Source organism: Danio rerio, chromosome 21 (assembly GCF_052040795.2).
Source record: "Danio rerio strain M-AB ecotype USA chromosome 21, GRCz13ab, whole genome shotgun sequence".
Lineage (NCBI taxonomy): Eukaryota > Metazoa > Chordata > Actinopteri > Cypriniformes > Danionidae > Danio > Danio rerio.
In genome coordinates, this window is record NC_141041.1 from 16,848,047 (window position 1) to 16,868,909 (window position 20,863).

The 20,863-nt window shown below is 34.8% G+C and overlaps 1 protein-coding gene across 3 annotated transcripts; it reads left to right on the forward strand.

Annotated features, from left to right (window-relative positions):
• The first annotated feature begins 827 nt into the window (after positions 1 to 827).
• smarcb1b (SWI/SNF related BAF chromatin remodeling complex subunit B1b) lies at positions 828 to 17,960 on the forward strand. Of its 3 annotated transcripts, NM_131448.1 has the most exon segments (10): positions 831 to 931; positions 3,071 to 3,182; positions 3,321 to 3,429; positions 4,658 to 4,795; positions 6,783 to 6,910; positions 8,605 to 8,771; positions 10,344 to 10,534; positions 13,919 to 13,930; positions 14,816 to 14,947; positions 17,528 to 17,960. In NM_131448.1, coding segments are annotated over 10 exon segments (1,113 nt in total). In that variant the 5' UTR covers positions 831 to 847; the 3' UTR covers positions 17,568 to 17,960.
• Positions 17,961 to 20,863: the final 2,903 nt, after the last annotated feature.

The window sequence follows — 20,863 nt, forward strand, 5'->3', positions numbered from 1 at the left end:
AAACCAACCAACATAAAACAATTATCATTATGATAATTAAAATAACTATTAAATTGTGCAAAAAAAAAAAAAAACATTTATCCACATTTGATCAAATATAGATATTCATTCATTCATTTTCTTTTCGGCTTGGTCCTTTTTTTAATCTGGGGTCACTACGGCGGAATAAACCATCAACTTATCCAGCAAATTTTTTATGCAGCGGATACCTGCAGCTGCAACCCATCTATGGGGAACACACATACACTCACATTCACACAAATACACTAATACACTAAGGACATTTTTAGCTTACCCAATTCACCTGTTCAATACCCCATGTCTTTGGACTTTGGGGGGTGGGGGGGGGAGACCAGGAGGAAACCCACTCAAACAGGGGGAGAACATGCAAACTCCACACAGAAATGCCAACTGACCCAGTAATATTTCACATTATAAGCTAGATGACTACATTTATAGCCTATAAGAAACTATATTTTCTTATCTTGTATATTTTCTTATAAGCCTATATATATTGCATTTTTAGGGTCCCTCGCAGAATTTTGGGGTCCAAATAACCCTACCCCAATCAAATCAAATCATTTTTAAAAGATTATAAGTAATATTTTAGAGTTTATTGTGAGCTAATTGTGCACTAATAATTGCTTGCTTTTAAATTTTACATTTGCTTTAATTGGTTGTTAGCTTTTCAAACAAAACTATGAACTCTTTTTGTAACATACTCGTGCTCCAACCGTAGGCATTGTTGCAGGACCGCAGCGGGGCGTCCCAGCGCGTGAGTTGGTCCCAGCGCGACGCTTCGTTTGTACGCATGCGCGTTGTCTCTCATTGTGTTGTGTTCGCAAAGATGGCGTTGAGTAAAACATTTGGACAAAAACCAATAAAATTTCAACTCGAAGAAGATGGAGATTTTTACATGATAGGTTCAGAGGTATGTCTTCAGTTGCTCTGAGTACTACGCAAATGTTTACATCTGATATGCATCAACGTAGTCGCTGTATTAACACTAAAACATCATCTTCGACTTCTCTTTGTTGGCTCTTGCTTGTTAAAGATGCTCATATCTGCATATCGAGCTAACGAATGAATGATTTAATAAGTTTGCAGTCACCCCTTTTGCTATATAAAGTAAAGTTAGTTTCAAGTGTAAAACGCAGATTGTAAGTGCGACTTTATATTGGGGCAAACAAGTTAATAGAGAACATTATTATTGTTGTATCTTATTATATAGTGTACAAGTAACGTTACCCCATCACCACAAACATATTACAGTGATGGTTTACACCGAAATGTTTTGCCATTATGTATTCGGACTACTGTAGTTCCAAACTTTTATGATTGCAACTACATTGGTTGAACACAAAATATGTTTACAACAATGTTATGGACTGACACCCTCTCAATATACTGAAAATCATACTTTATTTAATTTGGGTAACGTTAAAGTTGGTTTTATATTCACACAGTTGAACTTTCTTCTTAATAATATCATTTTAGAAAGTATTCTTTGCAAATTGTAAATAGTTTAATCATTTTAGCAGCCAATGACTTTCAACGTTGTTCCGAATTTTCAAAGTAACGTACTAAACAAATTGAGATAAAGATAGTTTTATGTTCGCACATTCATTCAGTGACAACTTTACCATAGTACTTTGAATATTCTGCCTGAAATCACATGAAAGTGACTTCAAATCAAGATTAGCACTACTTGACTGTAAACAATTTTTTTGTAAACAATTATTTTAATAGGCATTGGCTGCAAATATAATTCACTATTTAGAATTTGCAAAGAATACTTTCTAAATTTATATTATGAAGGATAAATTCTGACTGTGTATGTATATATAAAACCTACTTTTCCTCAATGGTACGCTATATAGACGGTATTTCACAAGTTGTCACTGAACGAATGTGCAAATATAAAACCATCTTTACCTCAGTTTTTATTAGATATGTTAATACAAAACGAAAGTGGGTGGGGAAAAATTTGATTAAATCTTTTGTGTTTCATAGGAAAAATAAAACCAATTATAGTTTAAACAACACATGTGAGTAAATGATTTTAAAATGCTTTTAACTTAGGCATTATATTGTGTGCTACATAACTAACGCATGCATTTTATATAACCCATTAGGCAAGTTTCTGACGGTATGATAACTATGGATAAAAAATATCATGATTTCTTGGTATTGTGATTACTGCTCTAAAAAAAATTTATTCAAATGTCTGGGTAAAAATCAAAAAAAAATTTCCCTATATATAGCACAATATATTTTATTTTAGAATCATTTATAGTATTTATGAGCAGTAAACATGTCAGGCTAAATAATATAAATTAAGCATTGACCTCCACTGTCTTAATTACTTTCAAAAACACAGATTTCTATAATTTTCAAAATGGCATATTTTGATATCTTACATATCTTACATTGTAACAGTACAGCTGAAAATTTTGGCAGTTTTTAAACCTGGACTTTTCCAAACCGCAGTATACCTTCAAAACTCTTATCGTCCAATGCCTATTTATTTTGGTATCAGCATACTTGGCCTATTTGTTAATCAGAATACTTTTTTGTTGTTGTTGAGATTTTATAAGGTAGTCTTCAATTTTTCATTGCCATGTTGGAGTTTTGTTTTCCATTGTGACTCTAGAACATACAACCAGAAGAGCAATCCAAAATGTTAATGTTGCTTTTGTTGGAATTAACGTAATTACAAATAAATCAGCATGTCAGAAGGAAAAACTGACTAAAATGCTAAGGAAGGTAGAAAGGTAACATATCATAAATCACTTAAATATAAAATAGTAATACATCACTTTTGCATATAAAATACTTAAATGCATAATATGAATTTATTATTATTAATTAAGTCATCTAGTGAAATTGTATTCATAATCGCAATATATATATCCCAGAATAAAAAAGTCCCAATGAGATTAGATTTTTCCAATAATCGTGCTGCCCTAAAAGATATTTCACCTGAGAATTTACATTTTACCTCAGGCTATCAAAAATCTAGGTGATTTTATATAATTGAAAGTGTTTTTTGCACACTCTCGCTCTATAGGTTGGCAACTACCTGCGTATGTTCAGAGGCTCCTTATATAAGCGATACCCTTCTTTATGGAGACGCCTTGCATCCGTTGAGGAGAGGAAGAAGATTGTAGCGTCATCACACGGTAAGTGATTCCTTTTCAACAATTAGGTCCAGAAAGCAGCTATAAAGCAATCCACACCTTATAATCTCCTAGTCCTGCTTCTGGACAGCAGTTTGTGCAGTGTTGTTTTTGTGTTAGATCATGGTTACACACCTTTAGCCACCAGTGTCACCCTGCTGAAGGCGTCTGAATGTGAGGAGATCTTCGAGGGTAATGATGAGAAATACAAAGCCGTGTCCATCAGCACAGAGCCTCCGGCATATCTCAGGTTAGATAACTGTTGTGTTATTTACATTTCACGTCTAAATACAAAACAGGACATTAAAAGAAACATAATTAAAACAGGATTCGATAACACTTTATGGATCAGTTCTTGCTGTTAACTAACTATAAGCAATGGCTATTACCTCAATGAACTTCTCTTTTGCTTTTAATTAAAAGTTAGTACGGTAGTTGTTAAGTTTTATTATGTGGTAGGAATAAGCAGAGCTGGCGCCTGCCTTCGGCTGACAAGGGGGAGTCACATATACTGAGAGGTGGCTATCGTGTGAATGCATATAGTTCTCCCAGTTTAAAATATGGTACCTTTCTCAACTTTTAACACACCATAAAACAAACACTTTGCTCCTTCAACAACATAAAGTGTATATGGTATGTAATATAAAGATGACAGAGCTCTAAACAGTCTTAATATACACAAGAAAACGCCCAAAACTACATATTAGAAAGCTCGTAATTACAGGCCTAAAATAGGTCTTGAATCATCAGATGTGTAGTTGAAGTTTTACTGCTAATGCTGGCACATTGCCACATCAACAACAACTCCAAAAGCAGTTTATGTCCGTAGAAGTAACACCCTGAACTGCAACGAACCATTGAAACATGTCTAAATGAGAAAAATATTTGATCACACCTTTTCCTTAATAGAGCTGCAATCTACTTTTCCATGAGTGAGGGAAACTCAATTTCAAAATTCAACCTTGCCTAATAAACTGCCCTTTACTAAAATATTGTTAATTAAGCTTATTGTTCACCCTAGGAATACAATGAATTTGAAAGTTGTATTTCTAAATAACATTTTGTTTTTCAAATCTATTTTAACATGATGATAATCTGAGGACGCAGGTTAGTGCCGATGGTTCCCCTATGGCACTGGTTCTGGGATTAAAGTTTCTAAAATATGGTGATGCAGAATAATGCATTATGTGTGTTTTAAAACAAACAGCCAGTTTGCTGGTAATAAACATGCTAATAAGCTACCATATTATTGCAAGAACTGGTCATCAAACTAATGTGTTACCTAAAATGTATGAGAAATATAATTAGCAATATATAAATAGGTATTATAATTTATAATATTTTATTATGTAGTGGGTTATGTTATTTGTATGCATATAAACACTTTCAGGCTATATATAGTAAAACTTATCAATTTGTATCTTAAAAGATGATGTTTTGTTGGGATTTAGGTTGAAGTAACTGTGTTTGTTAATTAGGGAGCAGAAGGCGAAGAGGAACAGTCAATGGGTGCCCACCCTGCCCAACAGCTCTCACCACCTAGATGCCGTGCCTTGTTCCACCACTATCAACAGAAACCGAATGGGACGTGACAAGAAGAGGACCTTTCCATTATGGTGAGATGATTAATGATACTCTTTGACCCTTTCCTGAAGATTTTGCATTCATTTCATTAGATTTTGTTTTTTTGAAAAAAAGTATGCATTTATTAAGGAGGGCCACACTGAATATAAAAAAGTTTGAAGACCAAAGTAATTTATTCTGGAATAAATGGCTCTTAAAAAGGATTAAATAAACTGCTTGTTTTCCAATATTTGATTCATTTTTTATTTTGGTTTAATGTAACAACCCAATTTTCTGATCGAACCAGTAATGGTTTCATTTAAACTGATAACAATATGCTGGGCGAAATATTATCCATCTCTAATATATATTATTTTAATAATTTTATTTTAAATTGCAACAGTATTGCACAATATTATAGTTTTATTAAATTTGTGTAAATGCAGTTTTGATCAGCAAAGAAACTTTCAAAAACATAAGAAAAAGCTTGCCAACTACAAACATCTGAATAAAATGAAAGGTATCCTTCTCTCAAAAATAAAAATATACTGACTATTTACTCACCCTCAAGCGATTCCAAACCTTGATGATATTCATTCATTCATTCATTCATTCATTCATTCATTCATTTTCCTTCGGCTTAGTCCTTTTATTCATCAGGGGTTGCCACAGCGAATTAACTGGCAACTTATCTAGCATTTCAGGGAAGCACCCATACACACTCATTCTCACACATACACTTCGGCCAATTTAGTTCGGCCAATTCACCAATAGCGCGTGTCTTTGGACTGTGGGGGAAACTGGAGCACCTAACATAAAAAAATGTTGAAAACCTGTAACCCTTGACCCTCACAATAGGAAAAAACAAATATCACACAAGTCAATGGTTAAATGTTTCCAGCATTTTTCAAAATACCTTCTTTTGTGGTTTAGTGGGGGGAAAAATCCTCTAAACAGGTTTGTTACAAGTGAAGGATTTTAAAACTATCCTTAATTTATTAGAAGTCTCCAAAAAATAGAGAGAGAGAGAGAGAGAGAGAGAGAGAGAGAGAGAGAGAGAGAGAGAGAGAGAGATCTTAAATGTCTGCATAAATAGTTCTACCTCCATATAAAATATTTAATGGCAAAACATCATAACAAGGAAAATAAATGAAGTCATCATGGTTCTTTAAAGATTCCATAGGTTAGATCTGTTAACAGTCATCAGCATGTTAATCAATCTAAATATAATTACTAAACTCTGGGCAATTATTTAAGCAACTGTTGATTGTAACAGATGTTGTTATCAGGGCAATATCAAACCAGAGGATGTTTATGAAGAAACCAAACCACATTTCCGCTGCATTTATCCCATGACTGAGTTGTTTTGGATCAGCAGATGAAGCAATACTCCAGAACACTGGCTTGTTATTGCTAATAGGTTCTTTCAGGTTGTGCTGTTTATTGCTGATCATGCTGTGAAAAGCAAACTCTTGATAAGTCTATTTTTCTTTGCTCATACTGACATTCTTTCTTCCTCATCTCCCGCACAAGAAGATGTCCAAATGCTCCCCATTTTAAGGACGAGCTAAAAAAATAGCCCTATGCTTTTGTGGTTATTGGTTTCAATTGGCCCCACATTATCTTGTGCCAAGAGGAAATCATCTTGGGGTATTTAGCTGAACGTAATCACCCTTGCAATATTGTCAACATAAAGACTGTGGTAAATGTCAACGATTGGGTTTAAATGAGACTGTTCTGACTGGAATGCCGCCAACCAGCTGTTGGTTTCAAGCAATGCTCCAGTGTGTCCAAAACCACTTCATTCCACTGTCGGTACTTACAAGACAAGCATTTTAAAACCCTCGCATAATCACACATGTAGGTTGTTAAAAAATTTGGGCACTTGTTGTGTCAAAAAAAGAGCAGGACATGAAGGAAAAATGTGGGATGTTGTTCAGAATCAAAGCGGTGGTGTGGAGTTGAACAGCACATGCCTTGCACATGGTGCTAATTAATGATAGGCTGTGTTTATGGTCTCTGCTTTCCTTCAACACATAGTTTCGATGACCACGACCCTGCAGTCATCCACGAAAATGCTTCCCAGGCTGAGGTCCTGGTGCCGATACGCCTGGACATGGAGATTGATGGACAGAAGCTCAGAGATGCCTTCACCTGGAACATGAACGGTAGACAAAATAGATACTTTATATCAAAATCAAATTTTACCAACAAACTGACAATGCAGTAAGGTGCAAAAAGTTTAAGTACTGAAATTATTCTATTTGTATTGTGCTTATGTTTTATTTAGTGCTAGCAAAAATTAATCACAATTAATAGAATACAAAATAAATATTTCTTTTGACAAGATATATGTGAGTGCACTGTGTATATTTATTATGTATATAAATACATGCATGCATGTATATGAGAATTTATTTAGATTTAAACTTACAATATATATCTATATAATACAAATGATATATAACCTTAAATATATATGTAACAAAATAGTTTTGTTTTGCTCTTGTTTCTTTTTCCTTAAATTAAGCACGTTTTATCATGCAAGCACTGTAAAAACTGTAATCCATGCCTTTGGAACCACCCGTCTGGTCTACTGTAATGCGCTTTATTTTGGGGCTAGTCAGTCTTTTATTTTTCCACAACTCATTCAAAATGCAGCTGCATGTCTTTTACCTGGCACACGCAAATACGAGCACATTATACCGGTTTTATCTTCTCTAAACTGGCTTTCCGTGCATTTCAAGATTTATTTTAAGTTGTTTTTATTTGTTTTTAAGTGTCTGAATGGTGCTGCACCTCTCTACCTCACTGAGCTTCTCGGTCCCTACACACCTTTTTGTTCGCTCAGCCGACCAGCTCCTTGTTCAATTTGGCTTTTAGCATAGCGTGAGATGTTGATTTTTTATGTTTATTTTATGTCTATTTATTTATATCTTTAAGTATGTGCTATGCTTTGTTTTACTTTTTTATGTCAGCGTTTTGGTGAACTGTGTCGTTTTAAAGTGCATTATAAATAAAATAAAATTTAATTTAATAAACATATGTAATACGCATATATAATACACATATATTTTGTCAAAGCAAAATTTTATTATGGATGTGATTAATCTTTGCTTAGCACTAGTGGCGCAGTGGGTAGCACGTTCGCCTCACAGCAAGAAGGTCGCTGGGTCGTTGGTTCGATCCTCGGCTCAGTTGGCATTTCTGTGTGGAGTTTGCATGTTCTCCCTGTGTTCGTGTAGGTTTCCTCCGGGTTCTCCGGTTTCCACCATAGTCCAAAGACGTGCGGTACAGGTTAATTGGGTATGCTAAATTGTCCGTAGTGTATGAGTGTGTGTGAATGTGTGTGTGGATGTTTCCCAGAGATGGGTTGCGGCTGGAAGGGCATCCGCTGCGTGAAAACTTGCTGGATAAGTTGGCAGTTCATTCCGCTGTGGCGACCCCGGATTAATAAAGGGACTAAGCCGACAAGAAAATGAATAAAGGAATTTAATGTTAAATTATTTTCTTTTTAAAATACATTTTAAATGCAGTTTTTTTGTGTTGTTTATGTGGTAAAGCTGATTTCATTTTAACAGACATTTCTCCAGTCTTTATTGCTACATGCCACATTTAATTAGCTGATGCCTATGAAATAATTCCTATTTATTTTGAAAACTTGTTTTAGATTTTTGTTGAAACACTGTATATAGTTCAAGAACAGCATCTATTCATCATATTTTTTAAATATCTCACCTCTATTGAATATTGGTGTATGTTTATGATTTATTTATATTTTTGCTGTTTAGTGGAAGATCTTTTGATTATGAACACATTTAGATTCGGAAGGTTTCTATTTGTCTGTTTTCATTGTCTCCAGAGAAGCTTATGACTCCAGAGATGTTTGCTGAGATCCTGTGTGATGACCTGGACCTCAATCCACTCACCTTCGTCCCTGCCATCGCCTCAGCCATTAGACAGCAGATTGAGTCCTACCCTACAGACAGCATCCTGGAAGAACAGACGGACCAGAGGGTCATCATTAAGGTTTCTTTTGGACATAATTTAATCTCTGGAGTTCACACTTGTAGTTTTGGTTTTTTGATTGCGAAAAAAAGAGAGTTGTTGCTAGTAATTTTTAAATCTGACTAATCTTTTTATGATGTATTTTGCAACCAAAAAAAAAAACATTCAAAACAATAATGTGTGCTTATGTGCGTGCATATAATTATACCTATATTGATAGATTTTGAATGATTAGTTTCAACTTCAACAACCTGCATAGGTTTTACTTTGTGTCATTTACAATAATGAGTTTTCTTTTTAAAACACGTATGTTTTGTTACTGTTAAACCTGGGACCTGTACCTGGCTAGCTAGTTAATTTTCGGTTTAGTTTACACCAACTTTGGGTTTTAGGTACTGTAACGGTAGCTCAACTGCTACGTTATACCATGGCAACAAAGAGTAATGTCAAGCTGCCCTCCTGTTACCTAAAACCCAAGATTGTTGCAAAATAAACTGAAACTTAACTTGCTAGCCATTTTTTTTAGCTTCATGGTAAGGCCCTTGGTGTCAAAATTGCTCTGGCATCTTTAACCACTGAAAACAGAGCATTTAAAAAGGTTGTTTTTTGCTTAAAAATGCCGGTATATTGTGTTTTAGTAAAGGTGGACTGAAACAGGCTTTTTTAGGTGTGGCAATACACATACACTCTCTAAATGGCCTTCCATTTTGTATCATTCTCTGATTCGTCGAGCCTTTGTCATTACACAAGCAGTAGACTGTAAGTATGAATACTGACAAGATATGTGCATGCCCAGTGAGATCGAATAGTCTCATCTCATGGCATTAGGGCGTACTCACATTAGGTACAGTTGCCTTGAAGCGTGCCGAAGCACGATTGTCCCCCCTCGCCTCTCTCCCGATGGCTTGCACTCACACTGCATCTTTAACTTCCAAACCTGAGCACGCTTGCGTCACTGATGATGCGATGGTTCAGTTTAACAGAAGAGAAGCACTCTTGCTCTGCACAGTGGAGATTGCTTTAGTTCTATTGTTTTAGTCGTTTGGGATACAGTGACACGGTCAAATATTTTGCTGAACAGATCCACAACTTTTGACGCTTATAAATTTTAATAAAAGTCTTTGTGCTACACATATTAGGAGGTTTGCTCTAGGTACTGCTGATGTGCAGCTAGTTGGAGTGTTATGATATTTTAAATAACTGAAAAAAATGCAGACGTGAGAAACATGGAGATGAAAAATATTTGAAGAGAATATTGTATGATTGAGCATTCTGTTGTTATATGGTCACATTTTGTCATGTATGTAGTTCATTTAGGTTTATTCAGTCTGTGACGTGATCATATTTCAGTTGAACTTCTTAAGAGTTCAAGTCCTTCTTTGGTGTTTTGGTCTTATTACTTGATGCACACCAGAGTTCAGATGATAGCAATATTCAATCGAACCTTACTAACAAAACAGTAGCACCAGAGATTCATTTTATTGAACTAAATTTATCTACAGTGGTGTGAATACACGTGCTTAATCAATGCATGTCTGTAAAATGATCTCATTATATTGAAAGCAGGTTAATTTTCCTTCATTGTACTTTCAGCTAAACATCCACGTAGGGAACATCTCTTTGGTGGACCAGTTTGAATGGGACATGTCAGAGAAGGAGAACTCGCCAGAATCATTCGCTTTGAAGCTCTGCTCTGAGCTGGGTCTCGGAGGAGAGTTCGTCACCACCATTGCCTACAGCATCCGCGGGCAGCTTAGCTGGCATCAGAGGACGTATGCCTTCAGGTGGGCAACACACAGTGGGTTAATGCTCAGACATGGTTTCTTTTGTACGTAAGCACACTTACTCAGAGTGTGCTGGAGGGCAAAACTATCGATCGTACCTACATTTTAATGCAGTCGTTCATAAATAAGGTAGCTTTTTATGCATTAGCCCCTCCAGAAACACCAGATTCCCCACAGAGCTGTTTTAGGACAGTTTCTTGTTTTCAAAATGACTGCCTGCCATAATTCATACGTGTATGATTTATAGATACAGCAACTGCACTGTCATAAGGCAGAGAATGAATTATTTCCCTACCCTGTAAAATTGCCTTGGAATTTACCCAAGAAACAGCAGGACACTGAACGCTAAAGTGAGGGCTGATGGAAAATTCAGCTTCTTACAAACAGGGATAAATTAAACTGTAAAAAAATGTAGTTAGCAAAAGTGTTTCACACTATTACTCTTCAACTGTATTTACAGTTTGCAGCATTGCAGATCTTAAAGGTGCAATAAGTGATTTTTCTAAGTTATGTTTCTTGTTACGCTGTTTGCGAGTCCTTTTCTCCTTTATCCTGATCATTAAATTAAGTGGTCCAAATTTATTTATACAGTTAAAGTTAGAATTAATAGCCCCCCTGTTTATTTTTTCCACAATTTCTGCTTAATGGAAAGAAGATTTTTGTTCAACTAATGTGTAAACTTAATAGTTTTAATAACTAATTTCTAATTACTAATTTATTTAATCTCTGCCATAATGACAGTACATAATATTTTTTCCAGATATTTTTCAAGATACTAATATTCAGGGTAAAGTGACATGTAAAGACCAAAGGCTGGTTTACACTTCTGCGTCTAGCGATCGCCATGACGCATGGCATATACCTTGCATAGCCATGCATTTATACTTCTGCATGCTGTTTGTGTTGCTCTGCAATAACACTTTCGAAATGGTAAACTCTCAGTAGGCTATGTTATGTTCCTCTGTTCCTCTAATACACCCTCATTCAGTGGTGGGAACTGACGAACAACCTTAATCATAAGGTAAACACAAAACATATGATGCTCCTTCATGGGACTCAACACTTTGCAATCGCTCTATCGGGCTCGTGCATCTCAGCACCGCCCACACTTGGCACAGCTACCAAGCTGACCAATCACAGAGCTTGCACTACCTGTCTTTGCAATGTGTTGTTACATTTTTTTTGAGAGGTACACGTCAGCCACGGTAAGGGCTATGCAACTACACGAAGGCTGTGCAATACGCATGTGCTTGACGCAGAAGTATAAATCAGCCTTTTACAGGGTTAATTAGAAAAGTTATGGTCATTAGGCAAGTCATTGCAGGATGATGGTTGGTTCTGTAGACAATTGACAAAAAATATTTCTTAAGAGGTCTAATAATATTGACATAAAACAGTTTTTAAAGAAATTAAAAACTGCTTTCATTCTAGCCGAAATAAAACAAATAAGACTTTCTCCAGAAGAAAAAATATTTTAGCAAATACTGTAAAAAAATTCTTTGCTCTGCTAAGCATCATTTGGAAAATATTTAGAAAGGGAAAAATGTATAGTTTTAATAGTTTGTCCAGTCAAAACATTGGGTCCAAACATTGTCTCAGCTGTCTGTCAAAATCTGTAATTGTTAACATTAACAAAGGATTGGTGCATTCAAGGAGACATTTCAGAGAGCAAATTGCAGGAAAAAACAAGCTACCTTATTTTTTATTTTAATATTTGGTATTATAATTACTTCTATGAAGTTTTCTTCCTGGTAAAAGTTAAGTGATGTACTGTTGGGATGTTTTCTAGTACATAGATGCATTCAGGAGGCTTTAAATGGCACCTATTTTACAAGATGTAAGATGAGCCTTTGGTGTCTCTAAAATGTGTCTGTAAAGTTTCAGCTCAGAATACCCTAGAGATAATTTATTATAGCCTCCAGAATCTGCCCAAATTGGTGTCTTGAGTACATTGTAGTTTTTTTGTAAATGCAAATTAGCTGCAGTTCCCACGTGAGTGTCTGCTTGTCATCATGTGTTACAGCAGATAAACAGCAGTTTAGTTTAGCAGTCAGTGATAGAGACAGACTCGGATAAAGCTTATATACAGCTCATTGGTCAAAAATAAGTTTATTTCATGCATTCATGGTGGAGTTTATTCAAGCCTTTCTGAAACGATGAGTCTCACACAAATACCGTTTGCAGCACACACGCATGCGGTAGTGGTGATTATATCGGTTAAGAATTGCATAGAAGTTTTGCTTTGTTTTAAAAATGTTTTAAACTTATAAAACACAAAAATCAGATATTTTAACCCCAGTTTTTTGCAAAAAGTTTTCTGTTAACATGAGTATACATGTTATTATGGAGACATGGCACCTGTCAATCAATTCAGTGGGCGGGGAAAACTGCACTCCTACGTCACGTTGTGGTGGGCCTCCAAATAACTGGGATTTGGGTTCTTTTACCTCAGGAAATTTTAAAAGAGTTATGTTTCTATCACTCTAATATGACTGTGAACACGCTATACATACACACAGTTCTATCCAAACAGCTTACAAAAGTTGATTTGCATCATAGAATGTATGCTTTCGATGCTAACAGGCTAACATTAGCATTTCCCGTGATCTCCTATTGCTTCTTTAAACTGTTTTGAACCATATTGTTTATCTCATTCTATTCTTGTATTGTTTGATTTACAGTGTTATAAGGTCATATGAAGTGGAATTTCCATCCAGTTTATAGTGCAGTTATTTACACACAAGCACACACAGCACATCTTGTTTTGGAAACTAAATTGAGACCATCTTTAGCTCGCTCTGGGACATCTAGTGGTTCTTTACAATCTCGTTTTTTGGTCAGACAGCAAGCTGACAACCGGTTGAACATTGTAACTTACATTTATTATGCCTTGAAGTCGTTTTATGTGTTTCTCTTTCCTCAGTTGTTTTTTTTTTTTCTTCTAGAACAGCCCATATTGATTTTTTCTATCTTAGTGTTTCATAATTCAGTTGCTTTGCTCTTGCATGGCTTGCAACCCTACATTTGCTTTTTAGGGACATAACCCCTTAGCATTACACTTTCTCTATGAGATCATCATGCTGTAATCATAAATGAAAAATATGCTCATTTATTTTTAGAGTGTGGTTACGTTAGAACTCTTAAAGGGGTAGTTCACCCAAAATTTTATGCTTTTATCATTTACTCACCCTTCACTTCTATAAAACCTGTCTAGGTTTCTTTTTATTTTTCTATTCAACACAAAAGAAGATGTGGGACGTTAAACTCTTTGGGTGAACTATCTATTAAAATGTTCATTCTTTGTGATTAACTTCATTGTTTTCTTGGTTTTGCTTTGCTATAACATTCTAATCATTTACTTTTCCCCACTGTTTGTTCCAATAGGTCTGATTTCAGGTCAATATACTTCAAAATTTCTTGATCTTCTCTCCCCTTACCCCCACGTTTCATACCCTGGGAAGCTGAGTACTTTCATCTTTTCTTATTTTTGTAATCTTTGATTGTCCCTGTTTGTGGACATCTTTTTTTTAATGTCTAATGCTGGTTTCCCTACAAAAATGACAGAAGTATTTACTGTATGTCAAAAAAAGAGACATCCCATTTTGGTATCTTTTGATGTCTGCATCTAATTAAATGAACTTTAACCTTTAACATTAACTTTTAATTACAATTTAAATTTTAATGTTTTATATAACATTTGTTAAAAAAATAAATCAATATATGAGTAAAATAAACACTTATTTTGACTTGCATAGTTTTAAATAACTAAAAAAATCATAATATTTATAAACAGTGACTAAGTAAAATTACAATTAATTAGAATACATAAAATAAGATTAAAATAATATAAAAAGCTTTACTGTTTAGTCATTCGGTGTAATTTTAGTTTTGTTTTTTATTTAAATATGTAATTTTATTGCTCAGAAAAAAACTACAATAAAAAAGGACACAGTCTAATGTACAAGGCAAAAACCTCAATTTTAAATTAACCTGCATTACATTTTTATAACTGTTCCTCTACCCACATACAGAAATAGCAAAAACCTAATGATACCAGACAGTGGTTTGTTTAACACAAGCATGTGCTACCACAGCATGGCTTTAATGTCTGTATTATGTTTAGAAGCTTATAATATTCTGATTTATTTCAATTCTAAAATATATTGTTGTCTTTCAACACCTTTGTGCCTCCATGGTCATCATTGAAGCACCACTGGTCTTTCTTTATGTTGAAAGAGATGCTGTACAAATCTAACTTCTTGTGGCTCCTATTTCCTGCAGTGAGAACCCGTTACCAACTGTAGAGATCGCCATTCGCAACACAGGAGATGCTGATCAGTGGTGCCCTCTGCTGGAGACTCTGACAGATGCAGAGATGGAGAAGAAAATCAGAGATCAGGACAGAAACACAAGGTGAGAGAAATGCTCACCACAATAATTCTATAACCAGCACTGCAGAAAAACTCAAGCTGGATTCTGATTGCTTGAGGATTGGTGTACTGTAAACACAGCTAGATAAGTTCTAGTCAGGTTAGGACCACATTACGATTCCATAACACTATGCCAAAAATTTTTCAATTATTTCAAGGCCTACAACAGGAAAAAGTAATCAAAACAAAATGGCTGTGGATAAACTTACATAGATGCTCAAAAAGCATCTAAACTGGATGCTTACATACATAAAGTTGAAAAATATCTTTCTAGAGGTGTCAGCTAAATGTAATGAATGCAAAGCTGCAGAAAGTACGCTGAAGAACGTATTATGGACATGTAGTAAGTTGCACAATTACTGACCGTGTATTTTTTGACTTACTTTCAAAAGCTCATGACAAGAAGATTGTTCCAGATCCAAAGGTGGCATTATTGGGGGTTACACATGAACCTTCTTTTAATAGTTTTGAACAACAGTTCATCTCATTGTCCACGGTTCTTGCAAATAAATAGATTTTACAGAGATTGAAACAAGATACGGTACAAACATATGATCAATTGCTTAAAGAGCTGTTAAATATAATCCAAGTAGAAATATTACGATTTAGAACAAGAAGAACATGTTTAAAAAAAACTTGATATTTTAAATTTATGCTAGACTAACTGGGATTATGATAATGCACAGAAACCATGTGTATCATTATATATTTCTCTTTTAAAGTTACTGTATTATTATTGCTTTATAATCCTCTCTGGTGTTTATCTTACTGTTATTAGTATTATTTATCAACTTTTGTGCCTTATATGTGGGGGATGTATATCCCTGACTGTACAAAGCTTCTGGTTTTATTTTAAAGTTATAATATACCGTACCTCTTTTCTTCCTTTTACTTGACCATGTTCCCTAAATTGCATGGAACATGCAAAAAAAGGCTTTGGATGAGATGTGTAAGAAATTAGTCCTACAGATAGGAGACGTTTGAAGACAAAACTTGACAAATGTCATGAAATACAACATCTTTAGATGTGCTATCCGTAGTATAATCAAAATAACTGTGTTCCATTGAATTAAATCATGCCCACATCACCACCTCAGGTGTGCATTATTTTCTAATAATTCAATACAATAATTTCTAATCTTCAAATGTTTACTTAATTTATTTGTATGTACAGTGGTGCCTTGTTATTCATAAGAGTTACATTCTAAAAATAGCCTGCAATAGGCAAAATTCGCAAAATAGTCAGCTTTATTTTTTACACTTGTTATAGATGTTTTAAAGCTGTACAACCGCTCACTTCACACTTTTTACACTTTTCTCAGACAAGCATGAACATTTTCACACTTTTTTCTTTCTTGTTCAAACCCTCTCAAAGTTCAAACCTTTATAGAAAAATAAGTCCAGTATTATAGAATGAAACAAAAAATCAAAACCTGTTGTCAGGCACAAACATTTATTGCTGTCAGCAAAAGGTTCATAAACCTTTTTAGTTTTTGTGCTGATAATGTTGGCATCTCGCGTAATGTTCTTTTTCCTGCAGGTTCTGATCCACAAAACTAAACCAGACACTCCATCCCTAAGGGGGTCACACACTAAATATGCCGTGCACATGACAGTTTAAAGTAACACACACTGGGCGTTATTTAAAATGAAATTATTCAGATGGCGCTCTGTGACGTGGCAGAAATATGAACAGTGTGCTGAGTTTTAGCTGGGCACCGGAGACAGCAGCTGACTTGACGCTAGTGTGTGTATCTTGATTAGAAAAAAAACATGTTAACAATTCTAAACTGCATGGTGCTGTGTGGCATGTCGTGGTACTGGTACGTGGCATCCGGTGTGTGCGCGACCCACTTAACGATGGTCTTGCTGCGGACAGTTACAATCGTTTTTGCATCTCTGTTGGAAGTCACTTTACTGTACAAGTGACACAGAGTTTAATTGACAATGGTCTACAGCAAATCAGGATGCAGAACACAATGCATTGTAAAAAAAAATAGCATGTCAAATTGCACAAAAAAAATTTGCAAAACTGCGAGGCAGTGAAAAGTGAACCGTGTTATAGAGAGAGACCACTGTATTAGTATTAATAATGTCTTCTATGGGTAGCATGTATATTGCAAACTGCAAAGGGCCTAAAACCGATCCTTGAAAGCACCCCATACTTCACTGGGCTAATGTAAAATCGGTCTGGTTAAATTTACAAACTGGTAACAATAAAATATGACTTAAATTAAAGCCTGAAATTAAATTAAAATTAAATTAAAGTAAAGCCTGTTCCTGGACACCAGTGAAATTTAAGCAATCTATGAGGATGATTGATGGGGTCAAATGCAGCACTGAGGTCAAGTAAAACTAGTAGCGAGATGAAGCCTCGGTCAGCAGCTATGAGAAAGTCAATGGTTATTTTCACTAAAAGCAATTTCTGTACTATGATGAGGCATGAAAACTGACTGAAGCACTTCAAAAACATCTCATGTTCATCTTTAGAAAGGGTCACAATTGAGCAGACACAACTTACCTGTATTACACTTACACATGACTTGTTTGTTTGTTTTTATAGGCGTATGCGACGACTTGCCAACACGGCCCCTGCATGGTAAAGACAAGACGTGATTGGTGCTGCCACTCAATAAGCTCACAGTCTCTTAAAGGGCCTCAGGGTTGCTGGAGGCCTTTGCACAGATCCACACAGCTCTAGATAACATTCCTTCAGCCTTCAGGCCTCCTCAACCCACACAACGTTACATATTTTCTTAATATCAGGCCTTTAAACTCTGATCTGGCATCAGCCAGGCTTTACCAGCACTCTTCAAGGCTGTTCGGGAAGTCTCATTAGAATGCTTGTCGTCTTTGTTTCTCTGGTATTATGGAACTTAGAGACGTCTGGTTGTAAGAACAGGAGAACGTTTGATTGAGTTTCGTGTTTTTTGTTAAAGGTGCTAATGCATACGATGAACTTGACTTGCTTTTTTTTAAATAAATGGAAAATTGTTTATGCTTCTCTGTTTTTTATCATTAATTACATTGTTTTATAGTCATGAAAACCTCTGATTCTCCAAATAATTACAAAATATTTGTTAAAAATAAAAAGTCAGTAAAATTATCAGGATTCCCACACTTCTTGAAAGTACTCGAATTTCAGAAATATGAATTCATGGCCTGGAAAGTACTTAAAAACAAGCTAAAGTCCTTGAAAGTGCTTGAATTTAAAGTGTATAGTCTTATTTTGACAATTATACTGAAAACTGAATGAAAAAACAAATACATTTTACATTTAAAATTCTTACATTTAAATATTGTATGAGAACTATGACAAATAATGCACATTTTAATCGATATTTCAGAAACCACATTTGAATATTACCAGTATTGAACAAAGTTCTTTGAACATGACTGTTTAAATTGGTCTAGATTTTTGAAAGGGACACATTCTAATCCAGGGTTGCTAAAACTTTTTTGTATGAATGGCTGAAAACTGTATGTGATTGATAGCTGTTGGCCGAAGATAAGAATACCAAACTATTTTACATTAACAGGGTGTCCGCGGAGTCCTAAAAAGTTTTAAAATGTCTTAAATTTCAAAAGCAAAAGATTAGACCTTAAAAAGTCTTAAATTCACTGAAATGTTGTGTTGTAGGTCTTAACTCATTTTAAACAGGTCTTAATTTACGTTCAGGTAAAGCTACACAATCGGGCAGACACAGGACACAACTTTTTTTATATTTAGGTTTTTTATTGCAAAGAAATGTAATTTTACAGCTGTTAAGACATGTTTAAAGGAAATTCTCCTAATTAAACTCCCTAATTGGGGAAAGAAAACTAAAGCAACACATCTCTTTACACAATCTTCTATTAATACAAAACTGTTTACCGATCTAACTGTGCCATTAGAAAAAAAAAATCCTTAGTGTTTAGCCCTGTATACGTCTAAAATTTAATTCCTTTAAGTCTTAAAAGAGTCTTCAATTTGACTACAAATTAACTAACATTACTTTGAAGCATATTAACTAATGCAGTATTGCTGTTTTATTTATAACTTATTGCATTAAAAACAGAAACAATCACATTTATAACAGTGCAGTTCAATGCTGTAAACACTAGTCACGCAGAATCTGCCTTTGCATTAATTTGCTCACCAAAGTCTATCCGTCGGGTGACTGTTTGAAAATTTTTAATTCAATCTGATTAAATTACACCATTTGAATTGAAACACGTAATTTCAGTTAGCTTTTTTTATAGCTGAACAATACAACAAACAAATAAAAAGTTGAATTAAATTTGAAATGACAATCTCTAAACCATCCCCATCATTCTCCCCCTTTCTTCTTAGTTGGGATATCGGGCCAAATCAATTGTAACCATTGGGCAACTTTGGCCCACGTGCCCTAATTTGAGCATCTCTGTCCTAAGCAGTCCTTGAAAGTCCTTGGATTTGGTGTCCATTACAAGAGTGAGAAACCTGTATAATAAATCAGCAAAAATGCAAATTCATAAAATAATGACGTTTTATTCTCAGCTTATTGCATGCCAAGTAATGCTTAGAATAGGCACAAACTCTCAGCTGATCTTGGGTTATATTTGTATATTTTAAAATAATCCCTATGTTTTTCCTCTTTAACATCTGTGTCGAGACTCTATGCTCAAATGTTCTGCTGTAGTATCTCGTGCATTATCTCATCAGCTGGCCTGAAAATAGGTTCTTCTAAGCACATGCGTCATACCGCTTACTTTAGTCTCCCCCTAAAATATTCTTTTGAAATGTGAGATGGTGCGTCTTGAATGTGTCTGAAAACTGGAAGTAGTTCAATCAAAATCCTCATTAGCTGATGCCTGTTATAGATTATACGTTCTCATAATGCTGCGCCAATCTATCACAGCACGTCCAATTTTTGGCTCTATAAATTATAATGGAAATACAGTAGAGTTCTGCTTCTAAGTATAACTGACTTCTTGTGTTTATTGTTTGGCGAAAGGACATCAGATGACTCCATTTGCAATACTTGATAAAAAGTCGCCAGACATGAACAGTATTGAGCATGTCTGGGGTAAGATGAAGGAGGAGGATTGAAGAGGAATCTAAAAATCTTTAAACTCTGGCAGTCCTGCAAGAACACTTTCTTTGCCATTCCAGATGACTTTATTAATAGGTTATTTCAGTCATTGCAGTTGTGTGGATGCAGTCCTCTTAGCTCATGGGAGTCATACACAATATTAATTCTTTTTCTACTGCAACATGAAATAATATTCTATATTGTACATTATTTCTGTGACAAGACTTTTGTCTAAGCAAAGTCAGACCTTACTGTCTTAATTAAGCAATTATAATTCAATGCATGATCATATTTTATTTTGGTAAAATAAGCATAATCTAGAGGCATTTTCCTTTCATATAAGCCACTTCTGATACCAGAAGTCAAGTTATTATTTGCTGTTCCTAAAATTTGGATATGCAACATGACTTTTGTAGTGTAGTGTAGTGCTATAGTACTTTAACCACCCCGAAGGATTGCTGGAGAAGCATTATAGGTTCTTGATAAGTTGTATTTAGCGTTTAAATTGGTTCTCTTATGATTATGAGCCAAAGAGCTGCTAAAGAACTTTTTTAGAGTGTTTGTTGAGGAAAAATATATGAGACTTTACAATTAAACATTCATGTATTTTGAAAGTGATCTGGTGTACATTCCGACTTGCATTTAATAGTTTCGCTTGTTACCTATAAAAAAGATATAAAAAGATCATGCTGATAATGAAATCAATCTCTAGAATTCTCACTGAAAAGAAATTCAGAGATGATTCCTTGGATTTACTCATTTTTTTACATTAAGTGGTTATAAACAATTTATTTGTGTTGAATTTAAACAAACAACTTGAGTTGAACGTTATTGAACTTAATTTG

Excerpts from the sequence above, each read along its gene's own strand:
- smarcb1b (XM_087299173.1), top strand. The coding sequence starts at position 848 with ATGGCGTTGAGTAAAACATTTGGACAAAAACCAATAAAATTTCAACTC. Across the intron at positions 932-3,070 it reads TTTACATGATAGGTTCAGAG|GTTGGCAACTACCTGCGTAT; the intron begins GTATGTCTTCAG and ends CTCGCTCTATAG. Across the intron at positions 10,535-14,815 it reads CAGAGGACGTATGCCTTCAG|TGAGAACCCGTTACCAACTG; the intron begins GTGGGCAACACA and ends TATTTCCTGCAG.